This window comes from Liolophura sinensis, chromosome 11 (assembly GCF_032854445.1).
Source record: "Liolophura sinensis isolate JHLJ2023 chromosome 11, CUHK_Ljap_v2, whole genome shotgun sequence".
Classification (NCBI taxonomy): Eukaryota; Metazoa; Mollusca; class Polyplacophora; order Chitonida; family Chitonidae; genus Liolophura; species Liolophura sinensis.
In genome coordinates, this window is record NC_088305.1 from 15,794,107 (window position 1) to 15,807,916 (window position 13,810).

The window sequence follows — 13,810 nt, forward strand, 5'->3', positions numbered from 1 at the left end:
AATTGTCCCATGTCCAAACAAAACATAAAAACTGGCACAGCATGGGAAATGAGGAAAGAAATGAAGGGAACTGTTTACAAAAACATGTCAAGGAATAGGGATACAAAATGATACGGAGGATAAGTGTGTGATTCACTACAGCTTCTGATGTACATCTGTGTACTATAGATTGGATTGACTGTCGTGTGGACAGGGAAATCACTGAGTGTTCTCGTAAGCTAGTACACTACAACTCCTGGGTGCTCACGCAGGTTCTACACTACCACCCTTGGGTGTTCTCACTGATTTGTGCAAGTACTGCAATTGGCTGTTTTCAGAGATAGGTACAGTACTACTTTTGGGTGTTCTCACAAATTTGTACAGTCCTGCAATTGGCTGTTTTCAGAGATAGGTACAGTACTACTTTTGGGTGTTCTAACAAATTTGTACAGTCCTGAAATTGGCTGTTTTCAGAGATAGGTAGAGTACTACTTTGGGGTTTTCTCACAAATTTGTACAGTCCGGCCCAGGGTTATTCTCAGATTTGCACACAACTCCTTTGGGTTTTTCTCACAAATTTGTACAGTCTGGCCCAGGGTTATTCTCAGATTTGCACACAACTCCTTTGGAGTTTTCTCACAAATTTGTACAGTACTACTCTAAGGGAAATGTGTGACAAAAACTGGAATGGCCTTAAATCAATTAGCATTTAAAAATTCAAAAGATGTGTATGACCCTGTTGTGGCAGGTGTGGTGTGACGACTATGAAGTGCTACCGGCATAATAAACCCACTGGTATTACATGTATCTGGCTATCTCCTCCTCTGTAACAACCAGGTATGCAGTTGGTAGAAAAGGTGAAAAAAATGAATGTAACTTAAATACAACATAATCAAAATCAGACATTAGTTCAATGTTACTATTTGACAGGTTATGATGGAGTTACTTCCCATGTGTCAAAAGAGTCACATCAAAAATAAAGGTAAATGTAACTGTTACATGAAATGTTATATGTTGTGATATATGTACACATACTGTGTCATATGATGCTGCAAATTCTTCTCTACTCAGCTCTGTTTACACCTCCAGAATCACAGAAAAACACAACCACAGTATATACCGACGAGAAAACACATAACATACAGGTAAGTATAAAGGAAGACTCTTTCAGAGAAAATACAATATTGATCTGTTGTGGAACCTAGCAATGCACATTTACGGCTTAATGACTCTTGGGCAACATTACAGCCATATTGTGGCGACAATACATCATGACCTTCTGCTCTGGCATTCGTTCACCGCACAGCTAACTTTCCACACTGAGGCAATGGGGTATATTTAACACTCATCTTACAAAGAGAGTAGGGGCAAGGGAACAGAAAAGTTGCTAAGTACATTAAAATTACCTTCTGACTAGAAAGTAGCCTCTACAAAGCTACATCTGAAATAAGTCAACAGAAAGCAATATGTATGTGGTGTCCAGAAATGGAATTCTGCATGATTTAGATAAGTATACATCTACAATGGATTTATCAGTGAATTTTAAGTTTGAGGCTTCTGGTGGAACAAATGTACAAGTCTACTTAAATAGCTCTCTTCAAGCATGGTACATGTACATAACCTAAAATTTCTCCCCTGACTCAGCTGCACGTTACCCATTTCAGACAGTTCTATTGATCTTAGAAAGGTGTCCTGTGGTGTGTTTAGAAGATAATATGATAGCCTACTGGAAAAATGTCAGTTTCAACACCAAAAGTAACATTTATAATACATTTACTTGCCATTTTTGGGTGATATTTGCTGGGTCATTTAGCATATGAAGAGAGTGTGCATACTATGTTGTGGCTTGACCACTCACCCCAGCTTTACTGTCCTGACATGAGAGAATCTTGGCCGTCTGGTCATCTGTGAACTTCATCACTGTGGCGATGACCTTAGCCAGCGTCTGGGTAAAGAATAAAACAATTTATACTTTTTAATTCAATAAGAAAAGGAAAATTTGTCCTGATGACTTGTTCAATGATATCACATCTTTGATTGATAAAGAAGGTTCTTTTGAGGAAACATGAGAATGTCTTGATTGCCATTATCCTGACTATATGAAAAAGTTGTTCCCAATCAGAGAATCATGAATTAAGATCATGTACAAGCAATCAAGTAAAAATTCCTTTTTTCCCCACACAGAACAACTCAAAAAAAAAGGTTGTCATACTCTGCGGCTGTTCAGTGGAACAGTCGGCCTGCCTACATGCAATCTGCCTCCTCAGCTAAAACGTTTAAAAATGCGCACGAAAAGTGGCAGAAAGTTCCAAACACATAGCATAGCAAAGCCTTGTATCTCTGTATGTATATATATATATATATACATAAATATATATGTATACATATATATATATATATATATATATATATATATATATAACTTTGAACTTTTTAATGTTTAGTGTAATTTTTTTTTTAATAACTCGTGTGACTGCCGCTTGGTTGTGTCAGTGAATGAAGGGCCTCAGGGAAGATCATTACTGTTATATTGACTGAGTCTGTTACCCTCTGAAAATAAAGATATTATTATTATTACTATTCTTAGAGGAAAAAAGCAGACAAACTACCATAAATTAGGTGTAGCAGGTGAACCTGGGTAGGTTCATTTTCCTGTAAGTTCTCAGTGAACATCAACACACATACGCTGGCAATCAGTTCATGATACTTTATATCCTACTTTCATCTACAGAAGCAAAATATGGATCAGATTTTAAAACGTGACTTTAGACAGCAAGTAAACTGTCAAATCTTTGTACTATTCCACCTCAATCTCTATTAACATGCTGGTCACTGACCCGGCAGTGCTGATTGATGTTCCTCAGCATGTTATGGGTGACAGAAGCCGTGTATGATCTCCAAATTATGGAAACATGACTGTTTTGAAAGAGAGGATTTCATTGGCTTGGGACAATGGCCCGTATGGCTAATGTGCATTATTTATTTATTTATTTATTTGATTGGTGTTCAAGAATGCCGTATGCTGTAGTCAAGAATATTTCACTTATACAACGGGGGCCAGCATTATGATAGGGTGAAGCAACCCACGACCATCCGCAGGTTGCTGGCTGGACTTGAACTCACAGGGACTGCACGGGTGAGAGGCTCCTGGATTATTGCGGACGTGTTAACCCCCTTGGCCACCCTAATGCACGTAATGGATATCACTAAACAATTTTCCTCCTGCTGTGCGTATAAAAAGCGCAACAGTTTTTTTTAATCATATAAACACGAAAGGCACGCTTTGCGATTTTCACATCTATGTGTGTGTAATATTGTTTGCATTCTGCTTTTCTTGCTTCAGAATTGCAACTCCTAAATTACAAAATTCCATTCTGCTTTTGTCTTATCGCTTTTGATGTCAAACTGACTTCAGGTTGCAGTGTAGACAGATTTATTTATTTCTTGTTTTATGCTATTTATCTAGAATATTTCATTTTTGCGACGGCAGCCACCATTATGGTGGGAGGATACTATAAACATAAAGTTCAAGAAATAAATAAGCACAAATATTTGTCTTATTACAGCTTATTAAAGATTGGAAGGTCACTCAAGAATGCCAAGCCATGTAATACATTTCTACACTATGTCCTGTGGTGCACAAAATACAACTTCTGCACAGCATTTGTCATGGGATGACAAAGGGCCACATGTATGTTAAAACTTCCGTATTTCTTTGGGGTTTTTTTTGAAATTCTGTATTGCAGATATGGTTATAAATATATCTATGGTTGGAAAATTCATTTCAGAAGGATTTCTTAAGAAAAAAATGTACATGTATTACCTTTGTCTCTTTTCCAATCATGTACTGAAATAAGATATTCCTCAGGTACTGAAATAAAACACAATGAACTCAGATTACATGAACATGTGCAAACTTTCTACCTTATATTCTCATTACAATTTTTAAATTTGCTCGGACAATGTCCAGACTCATTTTATAACTAACAGGTCAGGAACATCAGCTTTGCCTCAGAATAGCTAAAAGTATCTACTGCCTAATGCATGTTGAACAATTTGGATTGAAGCTCGAAACTGCACTTCATTAGATCTGAACCTCAAGGTTGACACCTCTTTTTTTTGAGAAACAATTTGGGTCTATTCTGGAAAACATACTTCACTACACTCAGGCTACATGTATTTTAGCATTGCGTTTGTATACCTACTGCCATGATATGTTTCAAGATTGCAGATAAGATAAAAAGGGTGGGTTTGCCTGCAGACTTACCTCCATCTCTGTGGGTTCTGTGAGAAGTGGCCCTGAGGGTGTGCTGTTCACACTCAAGGGGTGAGGGCTGGATGGAGGGGTGTGGAACGACGCTCCTGGGGTGTGGAACGATGAGGAATGGTGTACTGCAGATTCATTCATCTGAAATATACGCATAAATGTAGGTATATATGTCTAGTAATTCCATACTCTTAGCTTTCAGTAATTCCATACCCTTTATGAATAGTCTTCAGCAATTCCATACTCTTTATGAATAACGTTGAGTAATTCCATACCCTTTATGAATAGCCTTCAGCAATTCCATACTCTTTATGAATAACGTTCAGTAATTCCATACCCTTTATGAATAGCCTTCAGCAATTCCATACTCTTTATGAATAGCCTTCAGTAATTCCATACTCTTTATGAATAGCCTTCAGCAATTCCATACTCTTTATGAATAACGTTCAGTAATTCCATACCCTTTATGAATAGCCTTCAGCAATTCCATACTCTTTATGAATAACGTTCAGTAATTCCATACCCTTTATGAATAGTCTTCAGCAATTCCATACTCTTTATGAATAGCCTTCAGTAATTCCATACTCTTTATGAATAGTCTTCAGCAATTCCATACTCTTTATGAATAGCTTTCAGTAATTCCATACCCTTTATGAATAGCCTTCAGCAATTCCATACTCTTTATGAATAACGTTCAGTAATTCCATACCCTTTATGAATAGTCTTCAGCAATTCCATACTCTTTATGAATAGCCTTCAGTAATTCCATACTCTTTATGAATAGCCTTCAGCAATTCCATACTCTTTATGAATAACGTTCAGTAATTCCATACCCTTTATGAATAGCCTTCAGCAATTCCATACTCTTTATGAATAGCCTTCAGTAATTCCATACTCTTTATGAATAGCGTTCAGTTATTCCATACTCTTTATGAATAGCCTTCAGCAATTCCATATTCTTTATGAATAGCGTTCAGTAATTCCATACTCTTAGCCTTCAGTAATTCCATACTTAGCCTTCGTCATGTCTGAACCACCATTTGAAATTAAGAGCAAGTGAAATTAAGAGCATTTAAAGCAGAGATTACTTTACCACAAAGCCAATATAAGTGGAGTAAATCAAGGCCATCACACAAGACGTCCAGCTAAAATCAGGGTCAAAGTTCAAGGTCAACTGATAAAGTTCAAGGCCAACAGATACAGTTGAAGGCCAATTGACAAGGTCCAAAGGATTGTGGCAAAGGTGCAGTAGGAAGGTAAGAAAATAAGAGCAACTGAAACAGCAGGGGCTCTTTGCTTCACTGGTATTTCATGAACAGTGACAAATTTGTGAGAAATGGTTACCATATTTGACAAAACACTTCATCCATGACTAAACTACTCATACTGCTTGATTCTGAGAGTTGCAAAAGTGTTTTGCAGATTGTCTGGAAAGTAAGATGGTATTATAATGGAAAATTACAACTTTCTGCAATATTCTATAACATTCACATACACTACTTTTGGGGGTGGCAGACATTTCTGGCAAATACAGTACCCAGTAAGCTGTAAGACAAGTTTGACTGCCCTCTGACCTTTTCATGGAGCTGTCTCTCACTCTCTTCCATCTTGTGTAACTCCTCAGTCAGCTGGGACACCTGGGCCTGAGGAAAGCAATAATGGGCATTTCATCACTCATAGAGTTTCAGTATTCTGAACATTAAACATGTATTGGGATCCTTTCCAGATCAAAGTACATGTCATTTGGGCTGAATATTGGTGAATATTTAATTTGTGGGCAAACTGATGTATTACCCTTTGCTAGAGAACAACTGTCAATTGAGTGAGTGAGTGAGTAAGTGTGTGATTGGGGTTAACATCGCACTTAACAATTTTTCAGTCATATGACGATAAAGGAATCCTTAGGGTGCATGCACCTGTAACGTGCCTCCTTGTTGCAGAACAGATTTCCACCACTCTTTTATCTAGTGCTGCTTCACTGAGACGACTTACCAAAGGCAAGTAAGCATTATACTGATACGGGTCAACCAGCCGTTGAACTATCCCCTTATTGCTGAACACCAAGCGAGGAAGTTACAACTTCCTCTTTTTAAGTCTTAGATGCTGTCAATTGAGAGTGTACCTCAATCTCCATCACACAGCAGGACAGGCTACTCTATTGTTCCGATGTCACATGTGCTCAGCACTGGTCTTCTTCTCATGAGATGACAACACAGCACTTTGAGTAATTCTATAACAGTGACATCTAATAAATGGCAACTAATATCAACGCAATTATTTTCTATGTAATTCCGCTTAGGCCTTAGTGATATGGGGTATGTAACATGGGCGACCCAAACAAGTCAGATCAAGGGCTGTATAGTAAACGACCCAAATTTCACCCATGACTAAGTTGCACATTAAAGTGATTTATTTATTTGTCTATTTATTTACCTGATTGATGGTTTACACCGTACTCAAGAATATTCACATTTATGTGATTCTGAGAGTTCTACTGCTCTCAATTACAGCCCTCAATATATGACAGAGATTATGACATAATATATTTGATATAATATATCTATATATATATATATATATATATATATATATATATATATATATATATTTATATTTGATGGAGATTGCAGAAGCTGTTTATTGTATTTAATTAGGACCGGGATTTTTAAAATTACCTCCAGATAGATTAAAAAATACATAACATTTATCTTTGTTTTTCCAATTAAGTTTACAAAATTTAATTCTGTCTTAAAGCTTCAACTAGATTTAATAAAATTAAACTACATTTCTGTAGTTTCATGGCCAGTTTAACCTCTAAACTTGACAATAGCCATTTTCTGAGGTCCAAATGACACCTAGCTACAGCAAACTCCTCAAGGGAGGTAATTCAGAGCGGCAGTATTGATTTAAGAAAGTTGGTTTGTATTTTGTTGAGACTTGGTTTATTTAATAGCTGTTTTCAACATCGATCTTTTCATCATTTTCACAAGATTTCAACATCATAATGATTTAGCACCTAAAAACAACATCATATTAAAAGAATCTTGCAACATGTTTTTGAGAATACACTGAACTAAATTGCACCTCCTTGCTGAGTCAAAAAAGACTACATGGCAGTCCACCTGAGGCAAGAGTTTACACCTGGGGTTAATTCTGAGCCGAATGAAAGCATTTACAAGTTCTGTCGTGACAATTGTACATTATAACTGTATTAGTAACGACCGTTGTTTACGTGACATATTTTGAATGATTCTTTCATCTTGTACGGCCACTTCAGTGTTTTCTGTGATCCATTTCTTATCAGAAAAAGTTAAGTGTTTAATAGCATCAAAAATATCAGTTTAAGGTCCTTGATCTGCTGTGAAAGTGCATTTTCACATACCACACTTCAGGTGAAATACAACACAGACACAATATATCTCTAGTAATGACAGGACAGGGCAGGTATAGTAATGACACCACACCACATACATGTATGCTGTTAATACCTGCAGATCCAGGTTGTGTAACTCCAGATTCTGGATTTCCTCTGCTGCCCGAGGCTCAAATTCATCATACAGATTTCTCTGACCAGGTGGCGCCACCAGAGGGGTGCGGTTCTGTGACATTTCCATCTGGCTACGCAGCTCTGCCAGTTCCAGTCTGTGTATTATAAATCACAGAACACAAACACTTACAGTATTTTGTCATTTTGCACCACACCACTAATGCTGAGTTTTCTCTGAGTCAGACATGCAATTGCGTTTGTGATTTATACTTGCGCGTACATTAACGCAGTGCAAATAAAAAAAAAATCCAATTTTTTTGTAGCTGTGGACTGATGGGGAAGTAGAACCATACAGGTTAACACAGCTGTCAACGCATGGGCAGTGAAAACACTGTAGCACACGAGTGAAGCAAATAGTATGGACTATAACAAATACAATAGCACGTCTGTGGAAACACTGCTTAGATGTGGGCAAGTGTATGTCCAAAATTAAGTTTTAACACCTTCATGCAAATTTGTTTTATAATGACTATTTAAATATATACTGAAGTTAAAAATGTATCACACGTATGAAAATGTCTCTCTTGCTACAGGCATCCTACACACAGGATGGCATCACACTGGTGCATTGTGTTCCCAGCATGATCTGTCAGGACCCATCGGGAAGCAACTTTAAAACGGACATGACTGAGCACAATGGTCAGCAGTAGCTGCCATGATAACCTACGCAGTCAGTCCAGAAATCATATGCCTATCTTTTACAAAGAATTCAAAGACCTACTTGTGTTTTGACCTTTGTTCTTCCATCTTTACAGTCATGTTAATGATCTCTTGCCTAAGCAGATCCCCGGTGGCCGAGCCACTCTGAATGGCCTCGAGAGCAAACTGGTTCTGCATTACCATTTCCTGTAAATATAAAGCAACCATCAGTTTAAACCAGTACTTCAATATTTATAACCTCTGCCAAGGATCTTATATACTAAAAAAAACAAAGAAAACTTCACATTTGGAGAAATGAATTGTATTGAAAATGGGCAGTTAATATGGGAATTTACCATAATGCCCAGGTCTAACTGATAAATCCGACCGCTGTAATTGTGGTGAACCATGAGGGGTGCATACAACACACTCTTTTGCAAAAATAAACCCCTGCACTACTGTGAGGTCACATGATAATTTCATGTCCCTGATCACCAAGATGCGTGCACAATTTGATGGTGAAACACGTTAACAATCCTTGAGAGATAAACAATTCTCATGCCATGCCTTACAAACGTTGAACGTGAAAGTGCTGTTGGCTTGCTCCAAACTGGCTAGTCTACCCTGGCTGTTTCACGTGCAATGAGATGCAGTAGACAGTTCACAACATGAGTAAATGTGAGCATCAAACTGCTATGACATCTGTTCGCGTCAGGTCAGAATGTCCATGTGTGACCACACATGCCGAGGTGTACAGCGTCAATCAGTAATGCATTGTTCAGGGGTCGTGTTGTTCTGGGGTTGCGTTGTTAAAGGGTCGCGTAACAGCCCAGATCATGTGAAACAGCTTGCACTCTGCCCATCTCCGTACCCGAAGTTCTCATGTTACAGAGAAAAGCTGGATGATATTGATGAAATTTCGTGCAAAGCCTGGTCTTGGGCTAAGGACCAATCCATGAAGTTTTGGGAGGTGATATGAGGTGAGGTGAGGTGATATAGGTTTGAACCTGGATACAGGAATACCTGAACGATTCTTCACCACTTACATGTACACAGTATAACGCAGAAATGGGTCTGTCATGTTAAATTGGTACATTTAGCTGTTGTAGGAATTTAAGCCAGTAAAGTGACAACATAACCTCTATTAACAGACAACGAATATGGCCGATAGTCATGCAAAAACAGATGGAGTGAAACAAATGTGGATGAAATCAGACATATGGCAACAAATAAGTGTATCAACAACATGTAAAATTCATCCCAAACAAATGTTTTTTGTGACAACACAGCTGATTATGTCTTACATACATGTAACATAAAGGTTAATATTGATGAGAATTAAGAAAAACAAAAACTACCTGAGGTCTCTGAGGTGTGGAGATATTCTGTGAAGTGAGAATTTTGGCCTACAACAACAACATAAACAACAACAACATACTGAACAACAGATTGCAGCACTGTAAAAAAAAAAAAAAGATATAAGCTCTGATGAAATAATAATTGAAGTGCGTTCTTCAAGATCTGGCCTATCATCTGAGACATACAGGCCAGACATGCATTTGTGCAGTAGGCCTACACTTAACAAAAACAAAACTCTCCCCATACACATTTTTGAAAAAATTTCATGCCATATTAAAGAGATTGTTTGGTGAAATAGGAATATGTAACAGCCAATGACAAACCAAAAATCACCAAACAAAACCAACGTGAAATGATCTAACAGAAGTGACAGCTACACAGAGAGGGTCTGCATATCTTTGGCTATCTTCCTAGTGAATTTGTGAATAGAAGTTTCTATTCCACGTACACTGGCTGTTTTCATGTAATTTCTATAGCTTACAAATTGTCTGCCTTTTGTCCTATATGTATACTGTATGATGCAAGATAACTAAATCCACCAACATGTCACATACATCTATGGATGTATGCTGTTACACATAGTGATTTATTTATTTCACTGGTGTTGTACTGGTACACCATATTCAAGAATATTTCACTTATACGAAGCTTGGTATAAGTGGGTTGCCCAGGGGAAACCCAACGACCATCCGCAGACTGATGCAAGATCTTTTTAATTTTCAAGTTTGATCGGATAGGAAACCAGCATGAGCTGGATTTGAATTCACGACTACCACACTGATGAGAGGCTCTTGAGTTATTGTGGTATCCTAACAACTTCAACCATGGAGGCCATACGGTTAGAGCTCAAATATCCTATACACTCTCAAAGTCCACGCATTCAGGAGCATTTAGAAATTTTTTCCACAGTCTGCTTAGGGAATCGTTTCTCTCAAATCTATCTCAATATAAAATCATGATACCATTTATTTGTTCTGCAGCAAATGTATAAAGTGGTAATTCGGTTTTAGTAGAGTGAAAAACAATAAGGTGAAAAACTCTTTACTCCTAGGCACAAAAAAATATTGACTTCTTGAAGGTGAACTGAGAAGACATTTGGTCCGAAAATGAATGTTATCCAAGTAAGTATTACTAAATGGTGATGACTGTGTTACATTCTTCTAGAATTTTGCCATATTTTATATCTTATTATTGATCAGAAATGACTCGCACAAGTACGAACAGTCTAAAATTTGCTCAAATGGCCACAGCTTGTTCACCTCCGAATTCTAAATGTTGTGACATCAAATCAGCCTCTCTTTAAACACAGGATGGAATATGCGATGGATATTTTCCACACAAATGTTACATTGGATCCCAGTAATTTTAAATATTTATATTAAAAATATTTAGTGATTTCTTTCCACAATCTCATACAATAACAAGGGAAGCATGGTAATAACAAGTTTTGCAAAAATCAAAAGCTTTGCAGTTCACCTTTAAATTTTGTTTAAACTGAGTTTCTACAAGAAAACTGACATCAAAACCCCCTGACTGTGACCATATATTAACCTGTCTTTCAGTATTCCATTCTTTAGAGAGGGCATCTATTTCCTCTTGATGAGCAACTTCTTTCTCAGCTAGTCGCTTTTTAAACCCTTCCTCTAGCCTTTGCTCTAAGGTCTGCAGTTCCCTCTTGTGGTTGTCAGAGAGCAGAGTTATCTTCTCTTGAAGAACAGTTAACTCTTGCTGGAGAGCAGCAACCCTTTCCTTGCCTTCTTTCTCCTTTTCCTGTAAAGATTTACGAAGAAAGGCAATGGATTTGAATACCAATACCTTTTGGGCTGCTACTTCAATGGTCCTTGAGTAGAGCGCATGAAAGTTACAGGGATAAAGAATGACTTCCAACTGGCTGGCATGGAAGACTGCATATGCTAAGTAACTGCATATGCTAAATGTAACAAAGTTATGGCAGATTATCACTCCATGATCATGGTTGCAGTGTTTAACCCACAGTAATCCTTTAGCCAACTGAACTAAGCTCACTGACCAAGTATCACTTGCAACTACAAAGACTATGGAAGTTTGACATAAATGAAGTCCTGCAAATACATCATTATAAACTTTTTCTTTTGGCCAGTGCTGTGCACATAGACACTGTCATCAGAGAGTATGTTATTCCCAACAAAAACATATAGGCATAACACCTAATTACACCCAAAAGTCCAAAATTAATACATTGTTGAACACTTCACCATTTTAACTACATGTCTGGCTTCAAACAGATATTCCGGATGTGGGACGGGCTCCCAGCAACCTGTGGATGGTCGTGGGTTCCCCCAGGGCTCTGCCCGATTTCCTCCCACCATAATGCTGGCTGCTATCGTATATTTATTTATTTATTTGACTGGTGTTTTATGCCGTACTCAAGAATATTTCATTTATACGACGGCGCCCAGCATTATTGTGGGAGGAAACTCGTGGGAAACCCCCATAACCATCCGCAGGTTGCTGGCTGTCCTTCCCACTTACGGCCCAAGAGTGCGGTCGTATAGGTGAAATATTCTTGAGTACAGCGTAAAACACCAATCAAATAAATAATAAAATCAAATAGATATTGCAATAGGCCTGTTCTGAATTACCTCCCTTGTTACACAACAGTTACTGTGACATAACGTGAGGTTAGTTTTTGAGGTGTGAAACTACGAGAATTGGGATTTTGCCTATGAAAGCATGCAGTATTTACAGTAGGTGATGTCATAATAGTAACAAATATTTTCTAGGCAACAGAATGTAAAAATACACGATATCAGACTTTGAGAGTCCTAGAAATGTCTTAAATTCAGCCTATGCTGTCTTTCCTTTTCAACTAAATTACATATATTTCACGGAATCACCAAAGCTGTCTATAATATTTTGAACTGAATTATTAAATTACCTCCGAACATATTTACAATATACATAATGTTTATCTTCGGCTTGCCGAACAAATTTAGAAAACTCTTAAAGCTTAAAGCTAGGTCTTCAATGTCGCTTTAACTTGGAAACTCGGTATAAGAAATTTTCTTGGAGGTCCCACCTCTCCCCAATAAACACACCTCCTGAGTGGAAGAGTGGCCTCAAGGGAGGTAAAATGGGTGTGGCCCTATTAGAACATTCTACTGCAAAGCAACAGTGGTTGGGATACAGGTATCTATGCTTCTATCTGTGTGGAACCATACCACACACACATATTATGCATACGATGAAATTTCAAAGCAACTGACAAGTTCCTTTGCTCTGTCCTTCCCTTTCTTCCTAAAACAAGATTTCACAACAGACACTTCTGACTGGGGAATTACTGTATTTCCTCTGAAGTTTAGTATTTTGACTAAATTCTCACCTCCAGCTGGGCGGTGTGTTTCTCTGTCATCTCCTCTATATGCTTATCTTTCTCATGCAGATCATTGTACAGTTCCTCCACGACCTGCTTGTGTTCTAACATCAGTCTGTCCTCATCTCGACTGCTCTTACCTGACAGAAATAGAAAATTAATAAGGGCAGGTGATAATTAGAATATTTATGAATTAAAATTATAACTGTAGTTTAGCTACAGTTTGTGCTGAATGGTCATAACAGTAATTTTGCACACGCTCCCCCCCCCCCCCCCCCCCCCCCCCGCCCCTTCACCTCCCACACACTCCCAAAATTCATGTCTTGTGTGACGACAGTATATTTGTACAAGCTCTATCCCCTAAACTTTAATACACATATTCATCTATCACAATGAAAAATCAACATGTCACATCTACATATACATGTATAAAGAGAAAATGAATAATTATTAATAATAATAATTATTATTAATAATAATTATACAGATACTGTACCAGGCACTGTGAAAACCCAACTAAACTGTCTTTTTTTCCTCTAAGCATTAAGATATGGCAATTCACAGTAGAAATAAGTGATAAAACATTTCACATCCACATGTGTGAAGGAAAATTGGAAATCTACAAAACTGTTAGCTGATTTAGGTTCTTAAAATTTCAAAATTCCAC

General features: G+C 37.7%; 1 protein-coding gene across 1 annotated transcript in view; it reads right to left on the reverse strand.

Annotated features, from left to right (window-relative positions):
• Positions 1–1,259: 1,259 nt before the first annotated feature.
• Positions 1,260–13,810, reverse strand: part of LOC135477537 (golgin subfamily A member 4-like) — a 38,474-nt gene continuing 25,923 nt past the window's right edge. The window contains exons 13-21 of the mRNA XM_064757678.1: positions 13,153–13,283; positions 11,343–11,561; positions 9,791–9,838; positions 8,515–8,639; positions 7,735–7,888; positions 5,821–5,889; positions 4,247–4,387; positions 3,803–3,850; positions 1,260–1,924 (exon numbers count right to left, since the gene is read on the reverse strand). Coding sequence (XP_064613748.1) covers positions 1,814–1,924; positions 3,803–3,850; positions 4,247–4,387; positions 5,821–5,889; positions 7,735–7,888; positions 8,515–8,639; positions 9,791–9,838; positions 11,343–11,561; positions 13,153–13,283 — 1,046 coding nt within the window. The 3' untranslated portion in view covers positions 1,260–1,813. The remainder of the gene's footprint in view (positions 1,925–3,802; positions 3,851–4,246; positions 4,388–5,820; positions 5,890–7,734; positions 7,889–8,514; positions 8,640–9,790; positions 9,839–11,342; positions 11,562–13,152; positions 13,284–13,810) is intronic.